Here is a 12931-nt window from a genome sequence, read left to right on the forward strand (position 1 = left end):
AACTCTTGCCTGCCTTAAAAAATGCACGGGGCATTTACTTTAAATGCCTTTAAAACCAAAATTCTTAAAAAAAAAAAAAACTGAGAAAAGTGTTTTACGATTTTCTTCTGGTTTAGTTTAGCTGCAAAATACATTTATGACAAATTGTAGTCTCCTAATTCAGAGAACTCCCCTTAGTTAGTGCAAAGTGCTTAATATTGAACTTTTATAAAGGATTTAATTAAGTAGTTAGTTATATCGAGTTAAGGCTAAGCCAAGCGGTCTTATTTTCGCTACTCCTCACTAAATGGTAATGTTTATCTTATTTTCAAACTTATGGAAAGCTGTTGGTCGTAATAAATTAAATATTAAATGATAGAACGCTCGCCCAATAATGGAAATAACTCGTGTTTGATTATCATCAATGCCAATAGAAATTTTCTGTCATTAAAGTATTTTAACAGTGTCAAATTTAAGATTTACTGTACATCATTTCACAGAGTATAGAATTTCAACTCCCCATCTTTGTATAAGAAAATAATGTCATACATACATTATTACGAGAAAAAAAAAACTTTGTTCCTTGGTGGAACATTATTCCCGGATTATTATCATTTTGTAATTTCACGTAATTGTTCATGCTATGAAGTCTATAAAATTTTATAGAATCGCGTAAAAGTATTCTAGAGATTCAATAAATGCACCAAGAAATATTATCATTACTGTAAATATTTCTTTTTAAATTAATTATTAAATTGATTTTCTTTCTCGTGAAACACCAAAGGTCTAAAAATCACTGGAAATTTCTACATTTTTTTTTTTAAATTATTAATCCATCGTTCAAAAAGCGCCCAATCCAGTATCACACAATAAACTAAATTTTTCATCTTCAGTATACAAACATTTTTGACCATTTGGTACTTTTTTTCGTAGAAACTCTATGAATCGATAGAAAATCATATTAAATTAACACAGGTACTCATGTAACTTCCTTATCACAGACACTTTCAACATTTTCTGTCGATTCTTTATCAACGAAAAATTGGGGGAAATATGCTTGACAAAATCTCATTGATTATCCATTTTGGATAACGCAAATTGTGTAACAACAAACAACAATAAAGAAGGTGTGAGTGGAAATTTATTTTAACAAAAAAAAACTATCGTACTTTTGTCATTCATAGTAATTTAATGTGTTTTGCACTTCTTTCCAGCTCTTCAAGATATCGCATATATTTTCACTTTCTTTCACAATAAACACACCCAAAATATATTTTTTTCCAATTCCAAATTTCAATGTCACATATTTCTACTATTAATATATCACCAGCTGCCTCAAATATACACTTTTTAGAGCAAATAAAAATAAAACATACACACAAATATTAAGAATGTTTATATGCGAGACTTTTAAACACTAGGAGATTTAGTTATAATCCATCCGAACCAGTTGAATGCTTCTCAACAAATAAAAAGCTTCTCGTTCATTTCAGAAGCACCTTCCGATGGTCAACAATTTCCAACACAAAATCTTCTAGTATTTGTGTCTACACATTTTCCAGTTTTATATATCAAACTGCCTTTTACAGCCACAACCACCTATGACGTAATAGTTTATGAATTTTGAATTAGACAATGGTGTCATTTTTGGCAAAAAAAAACCTAAATAGTCGACAAATAATTTTACTACGCGATATCTTGAACAACATCAATGGAAGAAGAAGTCAACCAGTCAGTGGAAATAATTCAACATCCCCAGCTGAGAAAAGAATAACAAAATAAAGTGTGTGAAAAAGTAGAATTAATTTTCTCTCTCTCTCTCTCTCTCATCTCAAATTGCCCACATATTGACTTATGACCTCAGTAAATAACAAAATTCAACATTTGAAATATTACCAAGAGGTCAATTGAGATTCTGAGATTTATATAGATATCTATAAGACACACATCTTTCCCAGGTAGCTTTCAATGTGAGAGAAAACAATAAAATATCCCATCGAAAGTAATAACCGCTTATACACACACGAAAAACCTTTTTCTTAATTTAATTATCACGTGACGCTTCAGAGACTCTTCCACCCAAAAGAATTAGTATATGGTAAAAATTTTACTTCGTTTGACGATTTCAAAACAACGCTTCTCATTTGACCTCATTACTCGCTTTTTTTTTCCACGGAAAACCACTTCGAACTTCACAGAAAACACAAACGAAGAAAGCAAAATTGCACGATTTGTGACCTTCCTCCCATTCACTCTTCATCTCATTTTAATAATGTTAAAATAAAATGTGCATTGCTGATCAATATGATCTTGTTAGTTTTTTCACACCCATATTTTTTCGAGATCACAAAGATTTTTTATACCAAAAGTTCTCTCACAAAAATAAAAATTTCCAAAATTGAGAGGAATTTGCAGTTGATGATTTGTTCCCTTTCGAGTGATTTGACCACTCAACATTGATTTTAGCATTAAGTGCCCATTAGTCTGTCAAAAAGATTTGTTTGCTAAATGTGACATTGAATGGAAAAGATTTAAAAAAAAAAACAGTGAAGAGGCAAAAGATATTTCTAGTATGCTCTCTCACTTGATTATAAAACCAAAAGATCTTAATTAACTATTTTATTATAAAAAAACTATAATTATTATTTTTGAGTATTTGTTTATGAAGCAGAGCTATTGAATAATATACAATACAGTAAACTCTCTCAAATTCAGGCATTTGAGACCGAAATGTAGGGGAAGGTTTTGCACCTTCGTAATGTTGCAGCTTCGTAAAAGTTAATTTTTTTCCAAGTTACTAAGTGAATTTCATCCATGAACATACAATCTAAAAGCTAGTCCTATATCTCATATTTCCTGGCAAACTTGCAAGCCTAGACCTTTTTCCCGGGTCCAAAAGGCAAAAATAAAAAATGGGCCTAAGATCGTAATTTTGATGTGTAATATTTTATGCATTTTTGCACACTGCAAGTGTCTTTTCGAAAAAGCAACTATTTCAAGTTATAGAGGGTTTATTAGGGTTAATATTTACCGTGAAAATCTTTTGCTTGAAGGGGGCCGTTTTTGTGGGTGGATGAAAATTCATAAAAATTACCACACTTGCAGCTCAGGAAAATTGAATTTTGCAGCTTCGCGAAAACATCTGCCAAAATTACTGACTTTGAGTAATTTGACTTTAAGTAATTAACTGATTTGAGAATTCCTCACTGTTTTGGGTAACACTGTGCATGCCGGTCGGGATATTTGACTCATCGGAGATTCCACTGAATCAAAAACCGGACAATTTCCGGTTTCCCCATCAATATTCCACTGAATAAATTCACAAAAAACAACAATAAACAATTTTCATTAAAATCTCGAGGGAAAACACACACTTCCCCATCAAAATGAGACTTCATCAGATGTTTTTATTTTACTTCTGTCAAATCAAACATTTAGCCTGAATCTTCTTATGGTAGGTGTGATTCTTTCATTGCCCATGCGGTGCGTTTTGAGAATTTTTCATCCAAATTTGCTTTGTTTTCAAGCGGAATTTTTCACATTTTACTTTAACCCTCTAACGGTGTTTTCTTTAATATGCAAAAAAAAAGTTCTAAAATAATGTTTTCTAGGATAATTATGATCCAATAAAGTCGAAAAAACCATCCATTCTTCATTATCTCTTTTAGTTTAGGCGCTAGGTGAGAAAATATAAAATTTTTTTGAAACTCTTTGTGCTTATAAAATTCACATTTTTAGTTCTTTCAAATTTTTTAAATAAAATATACGAAGTAGAATGACATATCTTTCAGTAAAAATAAATTTATTTTAGTCAGATAACTTTAAATAGATATTTTTATGGAAATTGGAAATGAGTTTTTTTGCACTAATATTTTTTGTTGCTTTGTCTCTGACCTGTCACACAAAACTGGGAATATCAACAAAAGGAAGAGTCAAAATGAGTTCAAACTTTCAAGAGATGTTTATAAGACTATTACCGAGGACACTATAGCACTTTTAAATAAATAAAACTTTTATTGTCGCTGTAAATGTGATTTTTGTGAAGACCGCCTGGAGACGATCTTACCCGTTAGAGGGTTAAAATGCATTTTAAATTGAATTTTTTCTTAAGTGTCCCTACTTTCCAAACTTTACCCTATATAAATTCGACGACTTAGAATATAAGTCGAAAAAGTCGATTTTTTACAAAAAACGTTTTATCCGTTTTTTGGATACTTCTTTATACCCTCTACCTTCCTTGTGAATATTATACTTGAAAGACAAATATTTTTAAAGTTATAGAAACTTTAAATCTCAAAAATCCTATACTCTGTATGTAAAATTTGTCTACTGCGAGTTATTCGTTTCTCATTCTGAGCGATCGAAAAAAAGTAAAGTCATTTCTTTTAATAATAACCAGTAGTGGTAAGAACAGGTGAGCTTATGGTAGGTAAGATGCTTCGCAGATGGCCTTGGAATTCTTGCAACACGAAATGCACAAAAATTCAAATTTGAATTGAATTTGCACGCATTTCGAGTTGCAAAGTATTTCTACCTGTAAAGGTAGCTACTATTAGCTACTATAAGCTTAACTGAACTTATCATTGCTAATTTTTCAGAACAAATACAGAATTTTTTTCAAGAAAAGTGCCAGTCACTCTCCAAAATAAAAGAGAAATATTCCATATTTTTTTATAAAATAAAAATCACCGCTAGATTAGAGTAGGGGAAAGGTCGGTACCTCTGGACGACTCAAGCTACGAACAATTCATTTTTTTCCAATATGTCTTTAACGATTTTGATCCATTATAACGTCACAATTTATTATAGTTAGTCCAATGCTTCGAATTTCCTGAAAAGCGCTATGGGTCAAATCCATTAGAAACATAGAAAAAAATTGAATTGTTCGAAGCTTGAGTCGTCCGAAGGTATCGCACTTTTCTCTACAACGATAAAAACCACTTTGATCTAATAATTCAGATTTTGGGACCAGGGGACAATAAAATAAAAATTATAAACAAGTTTTTTCCAACGTTGGGGTTATCATGTTTTGTACGATCCCAAGCTTCGTAATGATAATGATTAAAGTTTTCCTATGTTTCGGAATAAATGTGACTCTGCAATATATTCTCTAAAGGCTGGTTTTTAAAATATGGGTACGATTAGTCACAATTATTGAGAAACATAAGAAAAAAATCAGTCATTAAGAAGCTAGAAATTGAACGAAGCGTTTACACTCTCCCCTATTTGGAATTCTCAAAGGTACCAATATAGCTGATGTGTTAGAAATTATGTAGCGAAACTGGTAGAATGTGGTAGAAATTATGTTCACTATAAACTGCGATCAAGGCAGACCAAATGTACAATGCATTCCGAATTAACGGATAGCTAAAACAAGACGAAAATACTGAGTTCCTTATTTTTGTTGACGAAAATTAATTATTTTTTTTTATAAATATGTGACTATTATCACTTTTTAAAAGCGTCCGAAATATTTTGCTAATAAACAACTAAAACTTTATATTGACGATTCAACTGCCTTTTAAAAGTTACTTGAATATTTGTTCGAGGAGAAGAATGTAGTCATGAGGATATTTTTATAATCAACCTGACCGGTGCTCTCTAAAATTCCGAAAGAAAAAGTTTCGAAAAGCCAAAATACCGAAAGGCAAAGTCCCGAAAGTTAAAATCCCGAAAGTCAAAATCCCGAAAGCCAAAGTCTCGATAGCCAGAATCCTGAATGCGACGAAATTATACGCAGGATAATGTGTAGAATTTCCTAAAAGTAGCTATAAATAAGTAGCTACTAGCTATAGAGTAGCTTATAACACTAGAATTCAGGATTTTGATGATCGAGATTTCGACTTTCGGGATTTCGATCAGGACCCTCTCGAACAAATATAAAATTAAATTTTTCTGATAAACTGTCCGTGAAGCAAAAAAAGAACTCAAAATTGATGCACAGTACAATCGAATCTAAACAATTTTTTTATAATGGCGTCTATCAAAATTTTTTACAATTTTTTCAATTTCATTTTCTGTGATCTAACAAAAAACCAATCTAGATCGAATTTTGCAGTTTTTTTTATATTTTTACGATCACAAAACCTGAGGAAATTTTCAGTCAACCCTTCTCGCCCTAGCTCTTACCCCCTGTGGAATATTATCGTAGTATATTTAATTATATAATAATATGTCACATAAAATAATTTCTACACTTATAATTATGCTTTTTGTGATAACTGCCTTGTATACGACCAGACCAAAATGTATTACACAAATAAAACACCATTGTCAAAAATGTGGTGAAGAATTGTCAGAACCACTGCGAAAGTATTTGTTAAATCATTTTGAACACACACCCATAATTCTTATGACAAAATTCTAGCAAAATATTCAGTAAATAATTGAAATGATCTTCTTGCAAAGATCTTATTCTTTCATGTTTATACTTGGGTTATATTATTCAAATTAACGGGATTATCTGTTTTAACCTGTGAATATCATATAATAAAAATTTTTAAATTATTGTATGACATAAAACCCCGTTAGTGGCCAAAAAAAAAAGAATTTGCAAGATGACCTCATCCATTGCCTCCAACTTTTGATATTTATTGCAAACAAACACAACAATACCGGATAATATCAGTTCGAGTTGAGCTTTTTCAAGGCTACCTTTAAGTCAAAAGCTCTTAAGTTTTGCCTACAGAAATTTAGAGAAAAAAAACTCTTACCTTCTTCTTCGGCTTTGCTATCATCAGGTTCCTCCTGGACAACATGCTCAATTCTGTGTTGAATCACTGGTTCCTGGAGCACATTCTCCTTCATCTTGAGTGCATTGGCAATGATGAGATTGGCCGCTTTGTCGTTCATTCCATGCTGAACACGTTTATTCTTCAAATGATGCGGTGTATCCCTTCGATGGAGCTTTAATGGGCGTTTCATAAGGTCTTCAGGATCATTGGGAAAGTGCCCATCGTCTTCACTTTCTTGATTTATTGTAAATCCCACTCGTCTATCTTCCATGTCAGCATCGATATCTGGATCACCCGGTGGATTTGGAAGTCCCACAACATTGCTATCGCCCACAGGCATGGTCAAAACATCTCTAACTTCCTCAACAACATCTGATCTGACCTGAGGAATTCCAATAGGTTCTTGACTCACACTCTTTCCCGCCACAATTACAGCACCAGATGGCGGAATAGAACCCACATCGGTTTGTGTCTCAGAAATATTATCCATTGTCCCTGACTCAATAACCGTTTTCACAGATGACGGTTTGGACGATGACTCTTCCGATAACGTATCCAAACCGATTGTGTCTTCGGTTTTACTCTTTTCTTTTGCAAACAACTTGTGCGCCTTCATCTTCAACTCCTTGGGATGCGGCGTATTCTGACGGACAAACGGTGTTTGCTGCAAAGAGATACAATGAAAGAAAGAAAAATCTATGAGAAATTTTCAAAGAGGAAATATCAATTGATTCCTCTACCTCTTTATCCGTGACAGAGTCTTCGGAGAATTTCACGGAATGCGTGCGAGATGCTTCACGTTCTTCCCAGCCTTCAGAATCCGTATCATTCTGATTATCTGTTTTTGATACGGGAGACACAAAAGATGTAAAAAAAAAAATCATCAATTAATTAATCATGACATTGATTCTCTCATACAGTGCCCTAGTAAAAATTTAGAGACATCGGAGCAAAATTAAATTAATCATCATCATTGTATTGACATACTATTAAATTTCGCATGTAATGTAAATTGTATTACTTTTAAATTTTCATTGAATTCAATTGATAATTACATCTACAAGGTCTTTCTTCTCAAAAAAAAAAAAGAAAGCATTGCTCTTATTCTTTGAGATATAATTATACACTAATTTTAGAGTTTGAAAAATAAAAGATCAACCCAAGTTAAATCGTAAATAATCGAAAATTTCCTACACTTGAGGCTTGTTCTTTACAAATCCTATGCCATGTCTATGTGAACTCGGAGAGAATTTACTTTCACAAAATAAAAAGACAAATAATCCTAACCGGCTTATGTAGGTGAGATTCTTAATGTGAGCTAACTCGGAATGCATGCAAATTCGATTTAGAGCTGAAGTTGGGGGACGCCATTCAGTTATTTTGAATCAAATTCGTGAAATTATACAAATTTTGTATTTAAACCAAAATATCAAGGATTTGGATGAACTGGCACAAAAGTGATATATGGGTGAAATGTAGACCAGAATGATCTCTATAATTTTGCCGTAGAACTTGATCTCATCGATTAATCAGAAACCGAGATAATCGAGGTTGTATGTTTCTGAACTCGTTTTTCGACAGGAGCGCCCCAAGTGTTCATTTGATGAACTTCAACTGTATCAAAGAATTGTTGTATTTTGTGAGACTTTCCATTGAAAACCCTATTTTAAGTCGAGTAGAAGCAGTCAAATTGGTATCTGAGTAGTTTCAAAGCCTTATAATGGGAAAAGTCAATTTTTTCACACTTAAACGGTAAAATCGGACAGATCGCATTATCTGATCGAAAAATGATGTATGGACGAAATGTAGACACGAATGTTCTCTACAATTATGTCGAAGTAATCATCAAAATCGGCTTAGTGGCAGGCAGTCGAGATAATTGAGGTTATGTAATATTGAAATTGGTTTTTCGACTGTGGCGCTCCTGGTGTTGGTCCCACGAAGTTCAAATGTTCTAGAAAGTTGTAGAATTTGGTGAGATCTTTCGTTTAAGCCCTCACTCATCAAAATCGGTCACATAGAACCGGAAATATGATTTTTTGCATTTCGTGAACTTTGACCCCTCATATCTCCGGTTCTATTATAACCACAGCGCACTTACGCCCCATTTTGGAAACGGCCTTGACTGGACTACAACATACTAAAATTTCATTAACTTGCACAATGCCGTTTTTGAGAAAAGTGACTTTGAATTTCGATGAATTTTTCGATGAAAAAAGGGGGGTATTCAAAATGGCGGAAGGAGGGGTGGGGGGTGGGGGGTGGGGGGTGGGGGGTCAATGCACCAAGTTGCAATTTTCACCCGATATATAACCTTTGCCGAAAACCGCAAGTCGACATCTCTTTTATGGCGTCTACACACTAGAGCAATTTATGTCCATATTGAAGCAAATTTCTTGTACTTGTGTAGGAAAAACTCTTCAATATGGACATATTTTCCTCTAGTGTGTAGAGGCCATTAGTTCTTTGGAGCTATTTAGCTCCAAAGAGCGGCCGGACGGACGGACGGGAACTGTTTTTAGCCATCCATATATTCGTGATCAGGAAGTGTCAAAACACATTCTGGCAAATTTTGGGGCCAATCGGAGGACATGAGATTTTGTTAGGATTATAGTAGGTGAGATTGTTAAGAATCTCACCTAATAACAAAGTCCGATAATATTATCAAAGTTCATTTAAACGAAAATCCTTTGACATACACTTCATTACGCTGTGAAGGGATACACATCTACGGCTCTGTGCCGAACTATTCTAAGTTGACTTAGAATTACGTATATTACTCCCAGGGCTTTGTTATTTCTGGAATTAAGCTTGTGAAAAATTTTGGTGGCCAACCCATGTTGGAATGACAAGATATTTAATTTGTTTGGAAAAAGAATACACGGGCAGTATGGTTCTCCTGAAAAGCTATCATTCTAAGATAGAATATAGACCAGTGTGGAATGAAACTGTCGATATATATTAGAAAACCTCCCCCAATGATTCGTTACTTAAACTCTAGACACGCTTACGATTTAAGCCGAGAGACGGCTTTACGTAATTATAATCAAAATAATGATTTGACTAAATTCTCATCAGTTTCCCACTAGTTCAGCAATTTCTTGGCTTAAGCTGAGAGCCCAATTATTCAGAACAGAACCTAATGATAATGTAAAGCTGTCTCTCGGCTTAAGTCGTAAGTGTGTCTAGGGCATTAGATACAATCTTCCCAAATGTGTACCGTCTAAAAAAAGAAGTTAAATTTTCTATATTATTTTAAAACGTTCTAAAATAGAGAGGTATCTTTTACAAAAATTTCAATGTCAAAAATGTATTTTAAAAGAACGTGTTTAACAAAAAAAAAACTTATTTTTGTTTATAGTATATTTAAATTAAATTTTTATTCAGTCTAAATAAAATTTAATCCTGTAAAATATACATTTCCCAAAATATTTCGTACATAAAGCTATTCACTTGAGCAGGCAAGCCGAAATATAGGCATAAAGAACGGTAAAGTTTAATGGAATATCACTGCTAGAACTCAAAGAAAGAGTAGTTATATAATCCGCTTTTTCCGCTTGTCGGTAACCCCCAATAAAAAACATTATCTCCAGACATTTTTTCCTTTCTCCCCCCATCTCCCTCCATCGCATCCAAAGCCATATTTTTTCGTTTTTTCTCAAAATTGGCATTTCTTAACCGTCGTGACATTTCTTAACCGGCTATATTAGTCCCAATCTGTAATGAATTGTTATGCAATCGTAATTGATTTATTTTTCTCGAATATACCTTTTTATTTTAGTGTAAGCATGTTACTAATAACAAGAACTTTATAAAATGCCGACTTTTTAGCCAATTTTCTTGTTTAGAAATGATTTTCGATTTGTGAATGAATTTCATAGTTAATAAACTGATATACATCCTAAAGACATGCAAAAAGATAATTCACGGATAACTCTTTTTCGTAAGTTCAAGCATTCCGCAATGCTGTGTTACTTTGTCATCTCTAAAATTCTCTTGCTGAAATGAGCCTTTGGTTCTTATAAGCAATAAATGTATGAACTTCGCATTGAACTTTCAATTTTCGGTTGAAAGTCTCTTGGAGATTCATTCAAAAACTGAAGAGCATAATAACTAATTAATTCGATATTCATTTAAATTTGCCGTTTATCTGGTTATACTTAAACATTTATAAATACGAAATACTAATTATTCCGTACAACCGAACCAATTTCTGTTTAATCCGAGACACTTTCTTTTGTTCTCAACAAAACAACGACGAAAACCTAGACAAAAATGCAGAATAACGAGTCAAAATGACTTGTAGTTAAACGAGTATATTGGTTTCTAATCTTAACTAATACCGGTTAAAGTTAGGGTTGTTTCTGAGTAAGATCTAAATGATTTTCCTAAATACATGTCAAAAAATAAATAAATAAATAAATACAATGAAAAAGAAATAAGAATCGCTTTCGAGAATTATGAAAAACTTTTTAAATATTCGTGTAAACTTAAGATAAAATTATATTCATTTTTGTATATTCATTTACCTATTTTTAACTGAACAAGGGAAAAACACTAAAATTTAGTCATCTATCTTAATTTTTGCAAACAGAAAAACTAATAACGGTTTCGATAGTCCTTTTCATTCCATTCATTGAAATTGAATATTATTTACAAATATTTCACTAAACAATATTTTCACACAACCAATTTTAGCCATCACTCATTGAGCAGGTAACACTCAAAAATCCATTATCACATTAATTACTTTTACTCAAAGGGAATTTTTGAGTGGTATATATTATATTGTATTAAATTACATCATTATTTTGCAGATTCCAAACTAAATTGAAAAAAAAAATCAATTTATAACTTGCACCCAAACAATCAATGTCTCTAAATTTTTTCCAGATACTGTAAAATGTTTCATATTATATTATTTTTCTCTTATATGAATATTATTATTTGACCCACATTTTTGTATTCAAAATAATTTTATATATTCGCATTCTTAATTATCAATTATCTCTTCTACAAATTTTCACTCTTTTAGTTGCACAAAAAAAATCATGCTTTATGTGAATGTGTCTGATTTGTTAATTTTTTCTTTCAGTACTTTGTCAGACACGATGATTCACTTCGAAGCTTTTTAGCATACATTCTAAACTTTTATATTACGGCTTTTGATTATTCAACGGTAAGATTTAAATGAAAAATAAATCTTTTAGTGTACATAGAGAAAAAGCCAAAAAAAGCAACTCGAAGTGATATCACCGAGTCCAAATGAAAATATTATCCATTCAGTTAGCTTGAAGAGAAGCACTTTCCCGCGTGAGAACAAAAAATCTTTTAGTTGATGTTACGCTTCTTGAAATAAGAAAAAAACAAATAAATGAGATACTTTAGTGGTTTTTAGTCGCTTAGTAAAAAGTAAAGCAAAAGTGTGTGTTATCACAGAGTTAAGTTTATAAAAAATAAAATTTTGTAATTTGAAACAAAATTCAAATTACAAAAAAAACTGTAAATGGTATATCAACAATTTCTATCGCAAAAGAGATTTTATTGAAGAATTCAATAAATGGTTTTCAGGTGCAAGTTTCTTCTTCTCTATCAAAAGTCATTTTTTCTCGCAAAAATAAAACATTTTCATCATGAAGATTTTCTTTTAGGAAATAGGACTAATAGGAGAGTAAAAAGAAATAAAAATAGAACAAGAATTATATAATAAAAAAATTCGTTTTTTTTTTAATTAAGAAATTTAAAATAGAGATAAGCAAGGATCATTCGTGTGATGATAAGAAGTCAAACCTTGAATCATTGATAAGTCCATGGAACTGAATCTTTGGTTCGATCTGTATAGTCTGCCACTGACCATTTCTTAAAATAATAACACAAATCAAATTGAAAAAATAAACTCAAAATAATAGTTAAATAAAATAATTAAATAATGAAAGTGTTAGTAAGGCAACATCGAAATTGCTCTCCATTTTATTTCTTGCACAGAAAAACCACAATGACACAGCCAGCTGAAGCAGCCATTGTATCATTAAAGTTCTCAAGCACTCTAAGTAATTTTATTTTTCGCACCAATTTCCTCTAACCTTGTACCATTTGCGAAAAAAACACAAAAACCTCGTGATAGTATTTGTATATAAAACTCAGTGATTTGCTTTTTAAATGCAAGAACAGCAACAAAAGGAATTGTCACCAAAACCAACTGTTAGCCATTTCTGGCT

General features: G+C 32.1%; 1 protein-coding gene across 15 annotated transcripts in view; it reads right to left on the reverse strand.

Moving 5' to 3' along the window:
• Positions 1-12931, reverse strand: part of LOC129799384 (protein lap4-like) — a 148185-nt gene that overhangs the window by 69208 nt on the left and 66046 nt on the right. For all 15 annotated transcript variants that reach the window (XM_055843220.1, XM_055843219.1, XM_055843217.1 and 12 more), the window contains exons 8-9: positions 7454-7551; positions 6693-7377 (exon numbers count right to left, since the gene is read on the reverse strand). In XM_055843220.1, the coding sequence (XP_055699195.1) occupies positions 6693-7377; positions 7454-7551 (783 nt within the window). The remainder of the gene's footprint in view (positions 1-6692; positions 7378-7453; positions 7552-12931) is intronic.

Source organism: Phlebotomus papatasi, chromosome 1 (genome assembly GCF_024763615.1).
Source record: "Phlebotomus papatasi isolate M1 chromosome 1, Ppap_2.1, whole genome shotgun sequence".
Lineage (NCBI taxonomy): Eukaryota > Metazoa > Arthropoda > Insecta > Diptera > Psychodidae > Phlebotomus > Phlebotomus papatasi.